Below are 22,060 nucleotides of genomic sequence, written 5' to 3'. Positions count from 1 at the left end.
GCTGGATGTTCCTGCTAAGGAGGTAATTAGTGCAATGGCAACGGACATGGGAATGGACATGAAAAGCTGAGCTGGACAATTAACAGGGGAAGAGAGCATGGAACTCTGCCCTGTCATTTGGGGAGTCTCCCTGCAGTGCAGTCAGGTCTGGGAAGAAAGTCCAGGGACACTAAAGAGAACAGTGAGTGACAGTGGACAGGCTTACCTGCTTTGTTCTCTACTGTGGTGTCCAGTCTCCCTGTGGTGATCATATCAGGCAGTGAGTACAGCAGTGGTAGGGCAGCGAATGACACTGCCGTCTCTGGTGAAGTGGACATCTCTCCTGGGGAGGTTGCTAGCAATGTGCTGGTTGTCACCTCTAGGGTTGTGGTTGGCAGGATGGTGGTTGTCTCCAATGGGGATGTCACCTCCCCTGTGTTGGTTGTTAATTCAGTTGTGGCCACCTCCCCCAGGAATGCCATCTCCTCTGTGAGGACTGTTGATGTCTTTCTTAAAGATGTCATTGTTTCTGTGAGTGGCCCTTGCATGGAGGTTGTCTCCAGTGTTGAGGCTGTTGTAGCTGCTGATGTTGGCTCTGTTGGTGTTGGATCAGACTCTTCTGTGAAAAAAAGAAGACAAACACACATGAGCACTGTGCAGTGGGTACATCTGTGTGGTAGCTACAAGCCCTGCTCCTCCAGGATGAAATGAAATCAAGAAAAGTTACTCTGATGGCATAGTCCATCTTGTCTGGGGTCAGTGGAGAGAATGGAGGTGGGTAACAACCAGTTAAAACTTTTCTTGGAAGTGGCATTTCCAGATGGTAAGCAGGGTGAGCATCTGCTCCCGGCCCCAGGACACTAGAGCCCAGGCATGGCCCAAGACTCTACATGCTCCTGGCGTGGAGCAAGGGAGCTGTGGGACTGCTGGCAGCAGCAGGGCTTGGACCTGTCCCCATTGGGAGTGCCCTTCTGCAGAGGATCAGGACATCCCCAGGAACAGCCTGGGCAGTGGTCTTGGGATAGTTCTTGGTGCAAGAGCAGGAGTGGACCAGTCATCTGTTGAATGCATCCAGCCTGTAGAAGACACTGGGGCTATGAATGCAAGCAAGAAATAAATGGCATTTTAAAAAGCTCTGAACACATCACACATAGATTAATAGGGGTATTTTAGCAATCTTTATTTTTTTTCTTCTAAACGAAAAACACTGTTGTAGTCAGCACTTCCTTCTAGCAAGGATTCATCTCTCCAGGCTATTACTCTCCAAGGAAACGTGGAAAACTGCAATACAGATATAAAACACCTCAACAATCTGTTGTCATGAGCCATGTCTCAGTTCATGATGATCTGTTGTTAGTGCATAAGAAAATAAGATATAAATAATCCACATTATCCTAAAAAATAATGGGAAAGTAAAATGAACACAACAAGATGAAAAATACTCAAAATGGATGGATATTTGCAAAGGAAAAAGGCATTAATGGACCTTAATTAAGGAAGACTTGAAAAATATGGAAACAATCCAAAATGGATTGTGAGCTACGACAATCTGAGTTGTGACTGTGAAATTATTACTGCCCATAATGAACTAATTAAGAGCTCACCTAACCCCGTTCCTCTCTGATAAACTTTGCCTATCGGATACAACTTTGCTTGTAATTTTGAGTTGTTTCCTTATTGCCACCGCCAGGTGATTAGATGGAGTAATTCTGCATATCTGCAATGTATGTCTGATCCCTGGGGTTTTTAATTGCCTTGCATGAATGAGCAAACGCAGTTTTTACATGATCGTAGTGAGAAAAACATGAGTCTGTGCTGGTTCTGCAAGGTCAGTGGGGTGAAAGGACAGGATTGGGGGTGGGGAAAAATGTGGGAGTACCTGAACAGACAACAGAAGCATCTTCATAGTGGGCGCAGTTGTGGATCCTCCATCCCGTGTGATTGCAGCGCAACAAGGACACCTCATTTCCTCTGCACCCCACGTTGTCCAGCACGATGTCACCCGAGCCTTGCCCGAAGTAGGCACTCCCTAGAGCTGCAATGGCCTTGCCACATCCCAGCTGCCTGCACACAACCTGGGCGTCTGCGAGGTCCCAGAAGTCGTCACAAACTGTCCCCGACCGTCCTCTGTAATAGATCTCAACGCGACCTTCGCATCGGTGCCTTCCGTTCACCAGCTGGACATATGGAGCTTTGGGAGAGAGGGCATGAGCACAGAGCAGTCAGGGAAATAAGCTGGAGGGGACTGGAAGGAATATCTGTTCTGCCTTCTTCCCTTATTGTCCCTAGAAGTGGTTGCTCAACCCAGTGTTAAGCGCCTGTGAGGACAGAGGTGATTTGAACCATTTTTTATTCCTCTCTTCCAGTTCTCAAGATCAGCCACGTATATTTCATGCAAGATCCCTACAGTAAAGTTAAGCAGCAACCTAAGCTCAAACGACTTAAGCAAGAAAAGAAATTTTTGGGTCAAGTTTAAGGACCTAGAGTCCACATACTACTGAATCCCAGAGTTTATGAGAGCAACTTCAGGGGAAGAATTCCACCAAATGTTCTACAGAATGGATGATAGTCTCAACAGGATTATAAAGATTTCAACAGGAGTTCAGTGGCTTTATTTCTGATATACCAGTAAAACATTGTTACATTTTGAAATAAAGAAATAACCTTTACTGATTACTGCATTCATTTGAGATAAAGAAATATCTTGATTACTGCATTCATTCAGGTAAAGCCCATCTGCTTTTCAGTTTTATATGTCTTGTTTAGACATTCAATTGTGACCAGCATGAAAATCCTGATTTTTAGACATCCGTTTTTGGTGAAGAAGTTTATTAAAGGCTTTGCTACTAAGCGTAAGCAAGCAAATAAGTGTTGTAACTTTGGATTTGCAGTATTTACACTCTGGAAATCAAAACATGCAGCTGCACTTGTTATATTTTACTTTGTTGCCAAGTACATATTTACCTTGTTATTAAACACTTAGTCATCCAAAGCAAAACAAATCTCAAAAGTTAACATCTCCAGGTTTTCTTCAGTGCACCTAATTCTTTTCTATTGAGCTAGAAGTACAGTCAAGATGGTGACAAAACTAAATTTCCCCTCGTATGACTTTCAAAGGGCAAAGCTATAAAAGTGCCCCTTGACTTATATCTGACTTGTTCCTTCAAATATCTACTTGGACACACACATTTTTGAACCCTACTCACAGGGGTTTTGAGAGGTGAAACAGCAAACTTGGCAAAAAGTCAGAGTAGGATTAGGAAATTAAAGCAGACCTAACCCAGTTTTATTTGCTTTCATTCAAGGCCTGTCATCACAGTGAGAGCATGACCATCAGCTGGGGATGAAGTTGGATAGGTTGAATCCTGCCTCACACTTCAAAGGTATCAAAAAGACAAGAGCCTGGGATTATACAAATACATCAAGTACTCTGCTCTGGGACACAGAGGCAGAGAGCAGAGAGAACTAGAGCAGCCAGAGTGAGATGACTTATCACCAGAAAAGCAGGAGACAGATGAAGAGAATTGAAGAAGTGAATGGTGGCAATATAAATTGTCATCATGAAGCTTAAATAACTCATCAGAAAAGTAATCAGCAATTATCCTAAGATATACACAGAACTATTAGCTCAAAATCTCCCAAACCACACAGGAGACAGAAAGTAATCATGGAAAGAAAAAATCTGTGACCATAAAAAAGTTGAACTACAAGTATTTAATCTCTCACAATTTTTAGATGTCCATCATTTAACCAGAGTGCTAGAGTATGAAAGCTTAACTTCAAGTTATATTTTGATAAATTGTACATAATACCAAGAAGAACCAAATAATACAAGGAATATTAAATATGTAACATATGTGTGCACACGTACACTCTGGAATAAAATACACATTGAAAATAAGTGAAGAAATAAATATTTTCTTAATTTTTAGATCAGTTTTCTGGAACTGCAGAAATGCCTCATTCATGACATACCCACAGACACAGTTCTTGCCATGATACAAGACACTAAGATGAGTAGGACCCTGTGACAGCAAAATGAACTCCACAAAATAGTTTATATCATTCTTATCATGCACTCTGATGATTAGCTCATAATTTGAGTAGAACTAAACTCTGCTCCTTCATCCAATTCCCCCTTTATTCTTTTGCCCAAACCAGTATCAGCCTGAATCTAATTTCTGCTCTTGGAATGAACAGAGAAGATTCCAAGCAATCTTTATAAGTTCTTTTATGCGCTCTGGAACAAGTCTAAGTGTTTTACCTGTTTTGGCCTCCAGAACTGCTGGACCCAACAAGAGCAGCCATGTCAAAATCATGGTGGGATGATGGCACCCCATCTCACCAGGTGGTTGGCAAAAAGGATCTCACAATATATAGTCTCTATTTCTGAAGGGGAGTGGCTCCACAAGTCTCTTTTTCTACAGCAGAACAATAAAACAACCATAGTCCTCTGATCTGAAACAAACATATGTTTGATTTGTTATTTAATATTTTGTAACTTCCTGGGTTTTGCAAAAAGACAATATCTCAAGAGTAACATTTTCCATTACCTGGAAGGAACTATTTATGCTACCATAGGTTTCACAATCATCTCATTGTACCAAAAAAAAAAGTGAGCTCCTGTCCAAAGATACCTTTCAATTCTGGCTGAGGCATCTCAGTGTTTTTCTTTCATGAGTCAGGTATTGGAATGGTAGTGGAATCTTGAAATTTGTACTTAAATGTGTTTCTTCCAGCAAAATAGCAAGAGACCCTTGACAACTAATGTGGCAGGTCTCCTTGAGGAACCATGAATGTCCTAAAGCTTTAACAGAGTTTAAATAAAATGAGATCAGACCCGGTGGCCCTGAGGGGGTCTCTGAAGAACCTTGCAGCTGAAATCACCAGCTCCAGCCCCAGTATAAACCTATTATTTTGGGGCACATTTAAGTTCAAGTCAAAATTCACTGATAGATTGTAAGGAAGTGTCAGAGAATCAGGGTCAACTGATAACTTTCTGTGCAAACGCTGTGGAAAAAAACCAGTGGATTTTATGCATAGTGAAGGAAATTACGTAGGCTGAAACTAATTTTGTTCTAAAATTTCATTTGATACTTTGAACCAACAAATCAGGGGAAAAATGTGCCGATTTCTTCAGATTAAGAAAATGTCTTAATATACTCCTTTATATACTAATTTTACATAGTGGTCTCTGGAAGACATTCTTCTTTGAAGAATGAATCCAAGGTTTTTCTACAACATTAAATAATGCTTAATTCTCATTCATCACTCTCTTGCCAGAGTGGTTACTTTCCTTTATTTCTGTGTTTTTAATGATTTAACAAGAAAATATGATGATCATCCCAACACTGAAGAGTCAGAATACTGTTCTCCATCTCATTTCTACCTCCACAGCCATCAGGTCTTGGATGGAATTATCACAAGTTAAAATTGCTGCCATATATTAATTTATTGCCTCCAGGGACACTCAGCAAGCAGGGAGAAAAAGCCCAGGGGGAAAAAGAATGATCTAAAACATCTTTCCACAAAGGCCAATATCACTGGAATGGAAGAAGGAAGTGAAAAATATAAGAGGCCAAAGATAACTTTGTAAGCCTTGAAAGTGAACATTCACAGAATGGTAAATATGCTTCTTCTTTATCTAAACAACCACATTTGCACATGAATGAGGATATGTACACAACACCTGGTATTCACTATTCATATTCTGGTTTTGACACCTTGACAAGAATGAAAAATCCAGTGTATTTGGCCAATCAAACACTGCAGTCAGTGAAGCAAGAGTGAGTGATGGATCGCAGTTCTTCTCCAAACTCTTGTAACAACTGAAAAAGGGTGAGGAGGAAGGGGAACATGAAAGGGACTCCCGGATGGTTCAAGTGTAAAAAAAAAAAAATCTTAAGCTGCCAAGGTAAAAGATCAAGATTGATTGATTCATTAGTTCTTCACTACCTTCTTCATTAATAAAGTATTCATTTCAAAAATCTAGATATTTCTAGAGATCTTTATTATCTGTCAATCTCTGAACAATGGAAATTGATAAATAATTTGTTTTTATTAACCTTAGTTAATTAATGCAAATACCACACAGTATTCTACCCTTCCCACTGGCTAGGTAAATCTCTTGCAGTAACACGTTTCCCAGCACATCACTCTGAATGAAGCTACACTGAGCTTTGAAAATACTTTTTCTTCTGCTGAGAATTGTGAAGGCATTTTGCAAACATACTGGGTTTTTAAAGGTTGAAAATAGAAATCACTGAAAGGATGAACAAATTAATCAGCTGTCACCCATGACTATAGGAAAGTATCTGCACTGGAATAAGGATATCCACAGACTTCTCCACAAAGGAAGAATAATCTGCATCCAGGCAGGAAGGTTTGTGGCAGAGAGATCATTCACCAGGCATATGACCCTTTCCTCATCATCAAGACCCAGTTTTCTTGAATCCCACATTGCTACAGTGCTTGTGGGTCAAGGGAGATAGCAAGAAATGAGGAGGAGTCAGACATCTACTACCTGAACTATTTGGCACTGCTTTCTGCAGCAATATTTAATATGGAAACAAATGAACTTGGTAATTCTACCTTGAATTTTTATCCAGCCTTGGTATTTCTCAATCTGGGAGCCCTGGCACAGATATGCAATGGAAAAACTGGAAAATTCAGCTCTGAGCGGCACAGGGATGGTGAGGATTGGAGACACTAGGATCTAGGCCTGGGAACTTTCTGCTTGTCTGGTGAAAATAATATTGAGAGAATAAGAGAAGTGGAAAAAGGTGCCATCAAGCTGTACCCTGCAAGATGGTGTGGTAGCAACACCACAGCAGCTGGGCCACAGCAGGAAGAGGGGAAGGAGAATACAGCAGGTCTGGGAAGAGCAGAGGGGGCGGTCCTGTTCTACAGAGTTAGGGAAGCCCAGGTCCAGGAGAGTCCTTGCTGTGCTGAGGAGATGGCTGGATTCCTCTGAGCCTGGACAATCTCTGGCCCAGAGAACAGATGAAGGCAGGTCAACCTCCTCAGGTGCTCTGCCCTCAAAGGTGGCTGCAGACAGAGTGGGGACAAGGACCCTAAATCCTTGTTCCTAAAGTGTGGAAAAAACCTCTCACTTTCTATGCACAATGACAGTTGCTGCTTGTGTGATCCCTTCTTCCCATCATGGAGAGGTGATGAGAGGCTTGCCTGGAATCATGAGGAGAAGGCACAGGGAAGGAACAAATGGTACAGGCTGTGGGGCTGTTTCCCATCAGAGCTGCCCTTATCCTCCTTGTCAGGACAGGATGTCACCCAAGAGTGCAGCTCGCCTTCCTCACACGTCACCACCTTGGCTCGCCTTGCCCATCTGACATTGCTCAGCTCCAAATGAACTTACCTCTTTCACAGCTGGCTGGAAAACAGGAACGTCTCAAGAAGGGCATTTCTCAATCAATACCAGTGACCTTTCCACCTGTATTAAGTAGCTTCTTCCAAACAAATTCTTCCATTTTTTTTAATTTTTTTTTTTTTAATTTTGTTTTCTCATGGGGATAAGAGACAGGTCACACTTCCTTATGGGAACTTAGGTACATTCTCTGCCTCCCACCCATTCCAGGTGTAGAAATGTGTGAGAGCAAGAGCAGGAACCATTGCTTGGCAAAGTCACTCTGTCAGAAGCCACGTTCTCCAACCTGACAGTGTGTTAGCCGTGAGTTCACACACACAAGTGGGATGTTTGCAAGTACACACACACACACACACACACACACAAAAAAAAAAAGTATTGCTCAAAAAGCTATTTTCTTTCCTGCTTTTTTTAATGACACTTTTATGTAACGGGATTGTATTCATCCTCCATACAAAATCTTACAAAAGGCTTACATTTACTCAGAGAAATATGAATTTGGGAAGAACCATACTGCCCGAACTGTCAGGATCACAGTCAGGAACACTGTGCAGCAATAATTCCTCAAGTGCAGCCCCTGAGCATATTTGCTTATGGCTCATTATTGAGATTTTTTTACTGCAAAGAAACATTTTACTTGTACTAGTTCCCAGTGTATCTTATGGTGCTACACAGGTGTTTCACTTACGTATCAGTGAGGGCCAAATAACTCAGTTCTTGTTTCTCAAGTCACCTATTTCAGTCTTCTCAGCCAGACATTCAATGAGAAGTTCAACTGAAAAGCTTTGAAAATTCCAGCACTGAAGATGTTTATTTGGATACTGAGATGAAAGAATCAGTCCTTCTTTCCACCTTAGGCGTATTGGGACTGGATTTTAAAATCAGATTGCTTTATAAATTCAGCTCATGTTAACATCAGGTGTAATCTTGATTCTTCAAACATGGTCTGGATGGTAGAATAGTCAAGTAAGAGCGGCAAGCCCAAACAACCAAGCAGGTGGCAGGTGAGAGTGTCCTTCCACCTCCCTGCCTGGAGCTGCCTCTCACAGTTTCTGGTACGGGATGGCCTCCTGCTGTTTCTGCTTCCAAAGAAATCCTCCCACTGTGAGAGCAGCAGCTACCAGCACCACGGTGGTCACCGCCAGAGGAATGTGGGAGCTGGCAGCATGCTCTGAGCTCGGAGTCTCCCCTTTTGCCTGGAAGTCCAGCTCTGTGCATAAAAGAGTCAGAGAGAAACTTTTTTTTTTTTTTCTTCCTGAGCTAGATAATTGCAAAGATAATTAGGCAGAGAGAATTTGAGTTAAAAAGCTCTAATCTGGATCTGATCAGAAAACTGCACTTTATTTCACAAATGATTCTGTGGCCATGCAAAGCAAGTAAAGATTGTGGCAAGAAGTTAAAGAGAAAATGGTAGTCTGTAATGATTACACTCAAAGACCTTTAGATGTTGCTTTCTGGTAGTGGAAACAGCAGCTACAGGACGCTGAGAAACAGCATTTCCAAGAGGACCTAGAGATTGATTATAAATAAATAACAGTCACCAAATCAGGCACAGACAGCCTTGGAAAATTAATATAAACCTGGCAGAGAGATTAACTGTATCTCATCCCTCTTCCCCATAGAACTGAATTAGTTGCCATTTGATATGTGCAGAGCAAAGAATGGATCCAAAGCATGATAGAAAGAGCTTGCAAGTCTGATAAAACTATTTTATATACATTAAAAAAAAAATTCCTCCATAAGAATTATAGCAGAATTGTAAATAAACCAGCAAAGGCACGTTTCAGAGCTGGATTTCATGTCTGAACTGAAATGCAAACACACAGTAACACACAGAGTCTTACGTTATTAAAGGTATTTAAACTCACCAGTGTTCCTGTTCTCGGCATGAGCTTCCCGAAGCTTCACGGGTCCAATAACAACATTCACTTTTTCATGGGAAGAGTCTGCGTTCCTCTTGAACCTACTGACACAGCCTTGATAGCAGCGGGAGGCGTAGTCGCGGTACCTGCACACCGCCAGCTCACACCGCAGGAAAACCGACGGGAATCGGTTCACGAAGGAGAACGCGTTAAACCCAAACCGAGCGACGTCGCTGCGTGGCGAGGGGTAAAGGGAGTAGGTAGAATTGTTGGCACACCTGGAAAGATGTGAAATCAATAGGTGAGCTACTAACTCGCAGCTTTGCTCGTACAGAAGCACAATTACACCCTCTCTTTGCAATAAGTTTCGAGGTTAAATATAAAACCAGGAAGTAAAAGAGAAATCAGAAGGCTTAAGAAAAAAAAGAAAAAAGTGCTTTTAGCAAGAAGAGAAATTACTAAATGTACACAGCACAGAAATTTCATAGCTTAACAAGTTCTGTGTAGACATGAATAGCTGAAAAATGTCTGGTGGTTCTGCTGGTTTCTGTGTTTCAGGTGACAGCCTGTTATGCATTTGCAAACGGGATTAACTATTTGAAAAAAAGCCCCTGAAAGTGGTTGAAGAAAGAAAAAGTTCCCCTTTCTGCGCTGGAAGCATAAAACTAATTTTAATACAATTTTTTAAAAAATAAATAAACCTTCTCTTTAGTCTTTCAATGTACTTTGGTATAAAAAAAATAGGCAAAGTGGTTTAGGTTTCTAGGATAATAAGAAAAGGCTAAGGAATTTCTCTTTTTTTCTGAGTAGACCATTTTGTATTCCAGTTATGATGCTTTAAAACTCATGATGTACAGAAATATAGAGCTGTGGACATCCCTCCCTTTCATACATCTTTTTCAGAAACAAAGTCAGACCTCAATTTCCTCATTGCCTCCTTGAGAGAAATCCCCATGCTTGACTGCAACTTCTGAATGACATTTCATTATCATTCTGAATTTTATTCAAGCTCTGCCAAAAAGTTGTTCTTGGAGGAACATTTGCCCTGGGAATTACAACCAATGTACACTGGTCCTAAATCACCTCACTTCACAAATTATGCTCTTTTAGAACTACACATAGAGACACTTTAAAAGTAATTTTTACAAAGTTCTTACCCATTTTTGCTCAGTTCATAGACCAGTGTTCTAAAATCACTAGAATTAGGCGACGCCACACATGTGTCCACAAACAACGTCAGATTTCGGTCAGAGCTGTGAAGAGAAGCTTGGAGGAACAAATTCTGATTCATGTCAACATAGTACGGGTAGTCATGCACTGGCCACTGGAAAGATGAGGAGTTGTAGAACATCAGGTTCACTTCATATCTGCCATACTGGGTTTTGTTGACATCAGTGATATCATCAGCAATGTACATGACTTGAACCCAGGTGTTCTCCAGCATCTTGCAGCTGATGTGCAAATGGAGGTCCTTTTGCGTCTTGATGACAGTACCAGGAGCAGGCACTTTTATCACATTGGAGTAGGTGATCGTTTTGTTGTTGCCCTGTTTGGCACATTAAACGAGGGTTAAATTACCACGTGTGGTCATGTTCACTGTAAATACTGTGAGTATTACCAGCTTCTCTATGTGCCAGGTCCTAGCACTCAGAAAGGACCTGTCGCACTGAAAAATCCCAAGCATCCAGGATGGGACTGCTCACTTAACTCTCCCCGATACAATTCGGTGTGAGGCCAGCGTGTTATGAGACTCATGAAGGTGTAACTCTGAGGGTTAACCATCAACCTCACAGAAATGCCTTAATAATAATTAGTGAGATGGTTTGATCAGAAGTGTTTTGAAAAAGCAAAAAAGTTTTAAATAAAAAGAAAATAACAAATGATACAAAACAAAAGAACAAAAGCCGTGCACAGTGCAGGGAACCCCCTTGCACCTGCTAAGACACCCTGAGAAAGTGCCGAGACTTTTTGCTCATTCTTAAGTGCACTATGATCAAAAAGGAGTTTTTTTGGCAAGCTGCCCAATAGAAACCACTGCAGGTTTTGAGGTACATTTCAAGGATCCAACAAGTGCCTTTGTGCTGGCACTGGGCCAATTACAACTAGAGAAGCCCAGAAGTTTCTGATTCCTCTCCCTTAAAAGTCCTGGGGTGTAATTGAAATTCTTTTCTTAATATGAAAACACATGGCTGTTTAGGTGCACCACAACATCTCCCCTCTATTTTTGTTCCCTAGGAAAAAAATAATATTTCTATTCTGAAATAGGTACAGGGAAGAATACAGGTACCCTGTGAAGTAGAAGTAAAAATATTTAACCAGCTTCAGCCTCCAGAAACACATGCTCCTTTCCTGCATTTTGCATGCCTGTGGCCTACAACACCCTTTGCAATCCATGACAATTTTCCAAATGTCTATCAAATTCCCCTTCCCAGAGCTGTCCCAAGTGTTTTGACACCAACCTGTCTGCTTGTACCACAGCTGCTGTATGAAATGTTGAATATAACCTCAGTTGATGTAATAACTGGTCTACATGTAGGGTCTGCCAGGCTGATGCTCCCCACTGAGTAGCCGTGGGACTGGAGATAGTGTCTGTCTACCACTGCATGCATGTGGGTTGACAAGCACAGAAGGGCTAGGGGGAAAAAAATGAATTATTAGTGATTTCAGGTACTTAATAACACTTCCATATTGCAAGCCCAACAAATGCAATAACTCCCACCATCTAGAGAAGAGAATTCAAAAGCCAAACCACTTATTTTACACTTGAGTCTTAGATATGAGTAAAGCAATAGGGCATTACTGGAACAGGTCACCCAAAGCAGTAGCTTTAAATATTTCATCTTTTGAATATTTCTAGACATGCAGCTAGACCAGTTCTTAGTGGGCTTGACCTGGTGTTGGCAGTAGCTCTGCTTTGAATAGTTGTCCTAGGAAACCTCCAAAGTCCCTTGTAACCAACATTTCTATGACTCTGTGAAAGTTTGTCCAAAAAGGTACAAAAAATATGTGTGAATTATCATTAGCATGTGATACGAAAAAATACGAGTTTAGAAAATAACATAGAAAAGTTCTAAAGGCAAATAAATGGAATATTTTTAAAGAAGAAAAAGTAGTTGTTTTCTGAAAGTGACCAGTCAATAATCAGTCACAAAATTCAAGTAGATATATAATCTATTACTGGTTACTTCAAAAATACTAACAAATACTTATTTAGTAAAAATAAACCCAGTGTATAAAAGCTTCTGAGCAAAGAAAACATTATCAAGAGAACAGAATTACAAATAGAATGGAAATTTACTGATGTTCTGGTCTGCTGAAAAGGACAGATATTGAGCCTGAAAACTTCCACTGGAATATCTGGAGTCACTGTAAAACCTGACAGACATGAAGTTTGAAGATGAAGTGTACGTGAGAGGAGAACTAGAACAAATTCTTCCAAGTAGAGGAGAAGATTTGGGTGGCCCATCATAGATCTCAATGTAGTCATTCTGGCATCCACCTTGCAACCTGAGGAAGAAATAAGACTATCTAAAAAAATGCATTTGGTAATCTTTGGGGTTCAAATGCTGAACAAACTACATAATAGGATTCTGCTCTCACACATTTCCCATGTATATTTATCATTCACTTATAGGATTGGAAATGCTCAGGAACTGCGGATGCAGTTGAGATTTGGAATTTTCTTACTGCCCAAGCAGAAAATGGTTTACTTACTGAATGTTATTAAATGTGAGCGAAATGCGGAAATTGTTTGTTACATGTATTTGCCACAAACAATCTGCTTTATCTGAAGGATTCAAAGAAGGGCTCTGAAATGTTCCAGAGGACTTAAAAAGTATATCACCACAGATGATTTTTTGACCTAAAAAAGAAAAGAAAAAAAGAAAATGAGGGAGAGAAGTGATTAATTGAGATTTACTTCTGATTAAATAAAAATATATTCTATATACAGAAACTGTAGCAACACAAGGTTTAATCTCGTAAGAAACATAATGATTATGCTCCTCTCAGTTAGGCTACAAGAGTGATGAACTCTTCAGAGAATTATGACTTGTGCTTGAAGTTTTTAACTTTGTGGGCTTCAGACACAGAGGTATGAACTAAAGTAAGATGTGGTGGCCTAAATACTATAAAATCAGAGAATGAACAAAAGAAAATTTCCTGTGTAATCAGCAAGCTCTGAAATCCATCCCCAGCAATAGATTCACTAAAAAACAGAAGACCAGTGTGTAGAATATAAGAGGTAAAACCAGTAAGGACTTTTCCCAGTGTATTATAAAATGTAAATGAAAGAGATCATACCAGCAAAGCAGAAATTATTGCACTTGCTGATTAGTGGATCTGAGCAATAGGAAAAAACATATAAACATATATATGTGGAGGAGTTGTAAGAGGGCCAGTGCTTGTGCCTGTATGTGACAAAGAAAAGGAAGCAGGGAAGGCATTGGAAGACAAGGAAGTACGACAAGGTTTTCTACCACCCCAGGGGATGTTGGTGCCAACTTGGCATTGGGCAATGGAGAGTATAGGGGGCTCAGCAGAATGCTCGCACATGGTGGCATCAACCAAAAATGTAACCCTGCACTCATCCCAAACATACATCTAAAATCCAGTCAACACAGACCACAAGCAGGAACCCTGGCAATGCCAAGGCCAGGATATTACCAGGGCCGTGGCAATGCCACATGAATTTCAGGATCCCACAACTACCGGTTTCAATTGCATTCTGTTGTGCTTTTCTCAGGCTGGGCTCTGCCTTTGAGAAGACTAATTCCCAAACTCTGAGTCACTAATTGTTTCTGCAAAAAGCAGTGGCCACAAAACCCAGGAGAAATCCAGACCTACCTGAAGGAGTGGAGATGGCGGTGATAGGAGTGGTTGCGGCTGTGTCTGTGGCAGCTGTAAGGGAGGAAAGGAAAGAGGCAGGTGAGGCCTGTTGGATGAAGGACCATGAGTGGCTTTCTCCCAGTGCTGGGCATGTTGCTGCCACCTTGGGACCTGGGCAATGGAGAGCCTGGGGCTGTCAGCAGAAAGGGCTCTCATGGTGGGGCCAACCAAAATCATGATCCTGTCCTAATCCCCAAGAAACACCTAATTACAACAAACTAAGACCACTTTCTGAAGGAGTCCCAGGATGCAGGCAGACAAATCAGGGGTACCTGAGCACACAACACCAGCATCTTCATGGTGGCCACAGTTGTGGACACCCCAGCCATTGTGGCCGCACTGGAAGAGGGACGACTCCGACCCTGTACATCTCACATCGTCCAGGTAGATGTTGCCACTGCCTTGTCCAAAGAAGGCATTTGATGTTGCAGAAAGAGCAGAGCCACATCCCAGCTGCCTGCACACCACCTGGGCATCATTCAGGTCCCAGCCGTCGTCACAGACGGTGCCCCTGCCCGCAGAGTCTGAAATCTCAACGCGACCCTCGCAGCGGTTCCTGCCGTTCACCAGGCTGATGGTGGCATCTGGGAAAGAAGGAGGTAAAGAAAACTTGGCAAGAGTCTCTAGCACAAAGGCACCTTCTCATGCCATCTTTGGCATCACTCTGTGACTTTCAAGCCTACACCATTCCCAGCCTTGGCTGCGTTAAACTGGTTTTCCTGACTTCTCCCCTCTCCGGGAGAAAACCAGACCCCATATTCTGAGTCACTAATTGTTTCTGCAAAAAGCAGTGGCCACAAAACCCAGGAGAAATCCAGACCTACCTGAAGGAGTGGAGATGGCGGTGATAGGAGTGGTTGCGGCTGTGTCTGTGGCAGCTGTAAGGGAGGAAAGGAAAGAGGCAGGTGAGGCCTGTTGGATGAAGGACCATGAGTGGCTTTCTCCCAGTGCTGGGCATGTTGCTGCCACCTTGGGACCTGGGCAATGGAGAGCCTGGGGCTGTCAGCAGGATGGGCTCTTATGGTGGGACCTACCAAAAACATGATCCTGTCCTAATCCCCAAGAAACACCTAATTACAACAAACTAAGACCACTTTCTAAGGAGTCCCAGGATGCAGGCAGACAAATCAGTGGTACCTGAGCACACAACACCAGCATCTTCACTGTGGCCACAGTTGTGGACACCCCAGCCATTGTGGCCGCACTGGAAGAGGGACGACTCCGACCCTGTACATCTCACATCGTCCAGGTAGATGTTGCCACTGCCTTGTCCAAAGAAGGCATTTGATGTTGCAGAAAGAGCAGAGCCACATCCCAGCTGCCTGCACACCACCTGGGCATCATTCAGGTCCCAGCCGTCGTCACAGACGGTACCCCTGTCCCCAGAGTGTGAAATCTCAACGCGACCCTCGCAGCGGTTCCTGCCGTTCACCAGGCTGATGGTGGAGGAACCTTGGAAAGAAAGAGATATAGAAAATTTGGCTAGAACCTCAAGCACAAAGGCACCTTCTCTTGCCAGGGTGGTGCCTTTTTCAGCCTAGAAGTTGAACAACACAGCTTTCTGGATAATTTTCTTATAGGAAGTAACATAAATGTGTATCTGTGTTGGAGACCTCCAGGGCACATATGGAAAAATACCCACAAAAGACACAAAATATCCACAAATAGTGATGCAATTCCTCCCCCCGGTCCAAATCCCTTCAAAGTTTTCTCTGCCTCAGATGGGACTACACGTTGTTGATGAAAATGTGTCTGAGGAGTTGTTTTTTGGCCTTGGTAGCTAGTATGAACCAAGATAGCATAGGGATTCTGGAATGACTTTTGTATTTGTGCCTGGGAAAATGATGTAGCTAAGTTATAGTAGGAAGCGACATAGCTGCAAATATACGTGTGAAGTAGACAGAGAATACATAAAGGAAAAAAGAGAAAACCCAAGACAGCATCAGGGCCTTGGAACCAATCTATGAGTTTCAGGCTATCACACCTCCCAGTCTCATCTGTGTAAAACTGCATTTCCAGGCTTCTTCTCTCCCAGGGATAAAACCAAACCCCAGACTCTGAGGCAGTAAAAGCAGTAACCAGATCAGTCCCACTGTAGGAGCAGAAAAGTTGGAGTTGGGTGGAGTTGTCTTTGTGGCAGTTTTAGGAAAGGAAAGGAAGGAGGCAGGTGAGGCCTGTTGGATGAAGGACCATGAGTGGCTTTCTCCCAGTGTTGGGCATGTTGCTGCCACCTTGGCACATAGTCAGTGGAGAGTCTGGGACTGTCAGCAAAGTAGGCTCTCATGGTGGGACTTACCAAAGCATGATTCCCTCACTCATCCCCAACAAACACCTGATTCCAAGAAACTAAGACCAATTTCTGAAAGAGCCCCAGGATGCAGGCAGACAAATCAGTGGTACCTGAGCACACAACACCAGCATCTTCACTGTGGCCACAGTTGTGGACACCCCAGCCATTGTGGCCGCACTGGAAGAGGGACGACTCCGACCCTGTACATCTCACATCGTCCAGGTAGATGTTGCCACTGCCTTGTCCAAAGAAGGCATTTGATGTTGCAGAAAGAGCAGAGCCACATCCCAGCTGCCTGCACACCACCTGGGCATCATTCAGGTCCCAGTCATCATCACAGACGGTGCCCCTGCCCGCAGAGTGTGAAATCTCAACACGACCCTCGCAGCGGTTCCTGCCGTTCACCAGGCTGATGGTGGCATCTGGGAAAGAAGGAGGTAAAGAAAACTTGGCAAGAGTCTCTAGCACAAAGGCACCTTCTCATGCCATCTTTAGCATTACTCTGTGACTTCCAGGCCTACACCATTCCCAGCCTTGGCTGTGTTAAACTGGTTTTCCTGACTTCTCCCCTCTCCGGGAGAAAACCAGACCCCATATTCTGAGTCACTAATTGTTTCTGCAAAAAGCAGTGGCCACAAAACCCAGGAGAAATCCAGACCTACCTGAAGGAGTGGAGGTCCTTAACCTGAGCATAAAAGTGGTTGTGTCTTCTGTGGGGAAGAAAAAGAGGCATATGAGGTCCTGGTGGAGGAAGGAGCGTGACTGGGTTATTCCATGTAACATGGGATATGGAGAGCCTGGGAGTGTCAGCATGGTGGTATTGCATTGTGGCACCAACTAAAAACATAACTGCACACTCATCTCTAACACACATCAAATTCCAACAAACAAAGACTACATACAGGTGCTTCCCCTTCTCAGGGCCTTGGCATTGCCCAATGAATTTCAGGATCCCACAACTACCAGTTTCAATTGCATTCTGTTGTGCTTTTCCCAGGCTCAGCTCTGCCTTTGAGAAGAACTAATTCCTAAACTCTGAGGCACTAATTGTTTCTGCAAAAAGCAGTGGCCACAAAACCCAGGAGAGATTCAGACCTACCTGAAGGAGTGGAGATGGCAGTGATAGGAGTGGTTGCGGCTGTGTCTGTGGCAGCTGTAAGGGAGGAAAGGAAAGAGGCAGGTGAGGCCTGTTGGATGAAGGACCATGAGTGGCTTTCTCCCAGTGCTGGGCATGTTGCTGCCACCTTGGGACCTGGGCAATGGAGAGCCTGGGGCTGTCAGCAGAAAGGGCTCTCATGGTGGGACCAACCAAAAGCATGATCCTGTCCTAATCCCCAACAAACACCTAATTACAACAAACTAAGACCACTTTCTGAAAGAGTCCCAGGATGCAGGCAGACAAATCAGTGGTACCTGAGCACACAACACCAGCATCTTCACTGTGGCCACAGTTGTGGACACCCCAGCCATTGTGGCCGCACTGGAAGAGGGACGACTCCGACCCTGTACATCTCACATCGTCCAGGTAGATGTTGCCACTGCCTTGTCCAAAGAAGGCATTTGATGTTGCAGAAAGAGCAGAGCCACATCCCAGCTGCCTGCACACCACCTGGGCATCATTCAGGTCCCAGCCGTCGTCACAGACAGTGCCCCTGCCCGCAGAGTGTGAAATCTCAACGCGACCCTCGCAGCGGTTCCTGCCGTTCACCAGACTGATGGTGGCATCTGGGAAAGAAGGAGGTAAAGAAAACTTGGCAAGAGTCTCTAGCACAAAGGCACCTTCTCTTGCCTGGGCCTTGGCATCACTCTGTGACTTTCAGGCCACCACCACTCCCCATCTCGGTGATGTTAAACTGCTTTTCCTTGGTTCTCTTCTTCTCAGGGAGAAGATTGAACATAAACCGCTGCCCCACTAACTATTCTGTCAAGAGAAATCGTCAGAAAAATGTGGAAAAGTTTAGTCTCACCTGAAGTAGTAGACAACTTTGACCTGGGTGGATCTTTGGTTGTGGCATCTATAGGGAAGGAAGAAGAAGTAGCAAGTGAGGTCCTGTTGGATGAAGGGTGTGACAAGGTTACTCCCAAGACTAGGGATGTTGGTGCCACCCTTTAACTTGGGAGATGGAGAGCTTGGTGGAGTCTGCATGGTGATCTTTCATTGTGGGATCAACCAAAAACATAATCCTGCACTCATTCCCTACACACAATGTGTTCCAGCCAACAAACAACACAAGCCTGTGTTTTCCCTTGCCAGGGCCTTGGCAATGTTCTATGAATTTCGAGTTACCGCGACTCCCAGTCTCAGCTGCGTTCTGCTGTGCTTTTTCCAGGCTCTGCTCTGTCTTGTGTAAGACTAAACCCCAAAGTCTGAGGCACAAACCATTCCTGCAAAAAGTAGTGGCAAAAAAACCCAGGAGAAACCCAGACTCACTTGGAGGAGCAGAGGAGGTGGAGCTGGGTGCACTTGTGGCATTTGCAGGGGAGGAAGAGAAAGAAGCAAGTGAGGCTCTGGTGGATAAAGAATGATGGCCAGGTTTTTCCCAGAGCTGGGGATATTGGTGCCACCCTGTCCCGGGGATCTCAGCAGGATGGTTTAACCCTGCATTCATCCCCAAAACACAACTTATTCCAGCCAACAATGACCACAAGCAGGCACCTTCCTTAGTCAGGGACTTGGCATCACACTACAAGTTTCAGACCACCAGGACTGCCAGTCTTGACTTCATTATGATGTACTTTTCCTGCTGCCTCACAGAGAAAACCAAACCCCAAACTCTGCAGAAATTACTGGCTCCTCAAAAGCACTGGCCAAAAATTGTGGACAGATTCAGACCCACGTGGAGGAGCAGATGACATTAACCTTGTTTTATCAGTGCTGGTGACATCTGTAGAGAAGGAAGAGAAAGAAGCAGGTGAGTCCCTGATGGGTGAAGGGGCATGATCTGGTTTTACCCAGTGCTGGGGATGCTGGTGTCTACATGGGAGATGGAGAGCAATGTCTCAATCTCAAAGGTGTTCTTCTGTGGAAGGAGCAAGAAAACCAAGAAGTTTTGGACATCTTTGAAACATTTTCTTTTTCTTATCAAATGAGTCGTAATTTTTTGGTTGCCCTGAGATATTGTGTATTTCCCTTCACTGGCAATTTTCAAGGTCATACATGGCTCTGAGCATCTTCTGTTTTAAGCTGTCTCTGTTTCTTTTTGGAAGTTTAAGCCAGAAGTTTATTGAAGTTGCCTTTTAACCCAAATCATCCTATGATTCTGTGATTCCATGAGTCTGTTACTTCAGGATTCTTGTTGTACGTGGCTGCTTTCAGTGACTGAATTTACAATATATGTGATCAACAAATTCATATGAGGTATGTTTTCCCTAGAGAGTTGTATATTCTGGGATGCAAGGCAAAGCTCTGATCTCTGTGAAATAAGAGATAACTAGTAAGGTCATATTCCACAAGGGCAGGGTAGCCTCACAAAATTATCTTTTCAATTAATAAAAGGATGTAAACAGACACAACTGAGGACAAAACTCACAATTAACAAACCTATTTTCCATGCATGTGTTCTTGGATTAATGTTTGCTCAGACTGAAGAGAATAATTTGGTTTTTTGACTAATATTTGAACTTTTAGTGACATTTTCTTAATGTGTATTTGCTAGGAATGGACAGAATTTGATGCAAGGTCAATAAACCAAGCATTGAAGTCTTACTGTTAACCTAATAAAGTGAAATATTCCAAGTTTACAGGAAGAGGTGACTGGGCATGAGTAATACAGAATATTTTTGGAACTCCCCTAAATCTGTGCTTCTAATTTGAAATACCACAGTACTTGCAGTTGTTTATATACACAGGTTTACCTGTAATATTAAATTAGTAGCAAAAAATTAGTTTTAATTTTCCTGTTTTCTGTTTTTATAATTTTGATTATAATAATATTTAATAATATATATTATAGATATTATAATATATATAATATATAATATATAATATATAATACATAATACATAATATATAATATATAATATATAATATATAATATATAATATATTATATATTATATATTATATATATATATTATATATTATATATTATATATTATATATTATATATTATATATTATATATTATATATTATACTATATTATTATACATTATATGTTATATATTGTATATTGTATATTATATATTGTATATCATATATTATATATTTAATAATAATAATAATAATAATGATAAAATAAATTGTTTTTAATAAGCATTTTGAACTGTCTTTTTGAAAGCAGTGGGCAAAATTAGCAGTGCACACTCTATCACCAATATACCCGTGGATATAATGGGTATTGTTTTCTTTATAGCTGCAACAACAGTGAACAAAGCGGTGTCTGAGTCAGAAGAATTTCCTAGCAGGAGCATAAGACTTTAGATATCTTCTCTGAAAGAAAAGTGAGAATCATACCTTTTTTGTTCATTTGTTGGGTTTTTTGGTTTTTTAGCTTTTTAAAAAATACTGACAGTGTTTAGAAAGTCCTTAGCAATAGTAAATATTGGTTTCTAAGGAAAACCAACACTTTTTTTATTTGCACACTTGCAGGCTGTGTTGTTACAGTCTCCAAGTTTCTATTCCACATGCCTGAAAGTCCCAAGTTAGTAAAATGCACACACCTGGGACTCCCAACACCCTACAACACAGCAACTGCGTCTTTCTTTTGCACTCCCATTAAATTATGTAAAGCTAAATAAGTACTGGGTGGTTCCATGTGCATTTGCAAGGTGGAATTTGAAGTATCATAACACAAATGTATATTACAGCCAAAGAAACTATAATCCCTCATAATTCCATACTGAAACCCACAGATTTATAGGAACAAAGTCTCCCAGTCTTTCATGTCAGAATTCTTTTTAAATTTGATTCAAACTTAGCTACAAGACACTACTGCAAAACAATGATAATTTCATTACACTTAATTCACTTCAACAAAAATAATATTTAATTGTGGTATGGATTGGTTCATATTTTTAATAAGACAACCTGATGTTATCTAATTTCAATCTGTCTTCTAATCTTTGCAAAGGGTTGATTAAACTGGCCTGTGAGTGCCAAGTATAGACCCAGAACAGCAAAGTAAGACACCCTTGTCCCTACCTTTTTGGGTAGAATATATTTTGTGTAGGTTAGGTGAGATGGCATCCAGAAGTGCTGCATTGAAGAGGAATAACCACAGCAAGTCCCTGGTGGCACCCATCTTGTCAAGACATCCCAGCAAAACTGAGCATTAGAATTTATACTCTGTGCTGGTAAAAGACTGGGGCTCCCAAGGTCAGCTTGGCCCATGTTGTGTCTGATTTATTATGCAATATTTTTTATGATTATCTGATCTTTACAGAAGGATTACATAGGAGTGGTAAAGTTTCCATTTCCTAGATAATTTGTGTTGCGAGGAAGAAAAGTAACTCTATGCCAACCAAGATCATGATATGCCTTTATCTTAAATTATCTTAACTGCATGTGCAGGCCCAGAGTTACCTTTGGCACCAGACTGGTGAATATATGTGTTTCTTTGCCTCAACCATCCCAATTTTATTTATTTATTGCTAGTAGGAAATTGCTTGACTATTAAGACTGTAACGTATTGCAGGATGAAGCAGCAAATTCAAAGCAGG

General features: G+C 42.1%; 1 protein-coding gene across 1 annotated transcript in view; it reads right to left on the bottom strand.

Annotated features, from left to right (window-relative positions):
- Window positions 1-18,548, bottom strand: part of DMBT1 (deleted in malignant brain tumors 1) — a 31,786-nt gene extending 13,238 nt beyond the window's left edge. Inside the window, exons 1-13 of the mRNA XM_058421564.1 lie at window positions 18,482-18,548; window positions 17,816-18,127; window positions 16,965-16,973; window positions 16,513-16,824; window positions 15,841-15,864; window positions 15,240-15,564; window positions 14,385-14,698; window positions 14,071-14,124; window positions 11,787-11,857; window positions 10,383-10,771; window positions 9,232-9,503; window positions 1,859-2,170; window positions 526-598 (exon numbers count right to left, since the gene is read on the bottom strand). Coding sequence (XP_058277547.1) covers window positions 526-598; window positions 1,859-2,170; window positions 9,232-9,503; window positions 10,383-10,771; window positions 11,787-11,857; window positions 14,071-14,124; window positions 14,385-14,698; window positions 15,240-15,564; window positions 15,841-15,864; window positions 16,513-16,824; window positions 16,965-16,973; window positions 17,816-18,127; window positions 18,482-18,548 — 2,534 coding nt within the window. The remainder of the gene's footprint in view (window positions 1-525; window positions 599-1,858; window positions 2,171-9,231; window positions 9,504-10,382; window positions 10,772-11,786; window positions 11,858-14,070; window positions 14,125-14,384; window positions 14,699-15,239; window positions 15,565-15,840; window positions 15,865-16,512; window positions 16,825-16,964; window positions 16,974-17,815; window positions 18,128-18,481) is intronic.
- Between the last annotated feature and the right edge of the window lie 3,512 nt (window positions 18,549-22,060).

Source organism: Hirundo rustica, chromosome 8, assembly GCF_015227805.2.
Source record: "Hirundo rustica isolate bHirRus1 chromosome 8, bHirRus1.pri.v3, whole genome shotgun sequence".
In the NCBI taxonomy this organism is placed as follows: domain Eukaryota; kingdom Metazoa; phylum Chordata; class Aves; order Passeriformes; family Hirundinidae; genus Hirundo; species Hirundo rustica.
The sequence above is the reverse complement of the archived record's forward strand: the minus strand, read 5'-3'. Positions and strand labels throughout refer to the sequence as shown.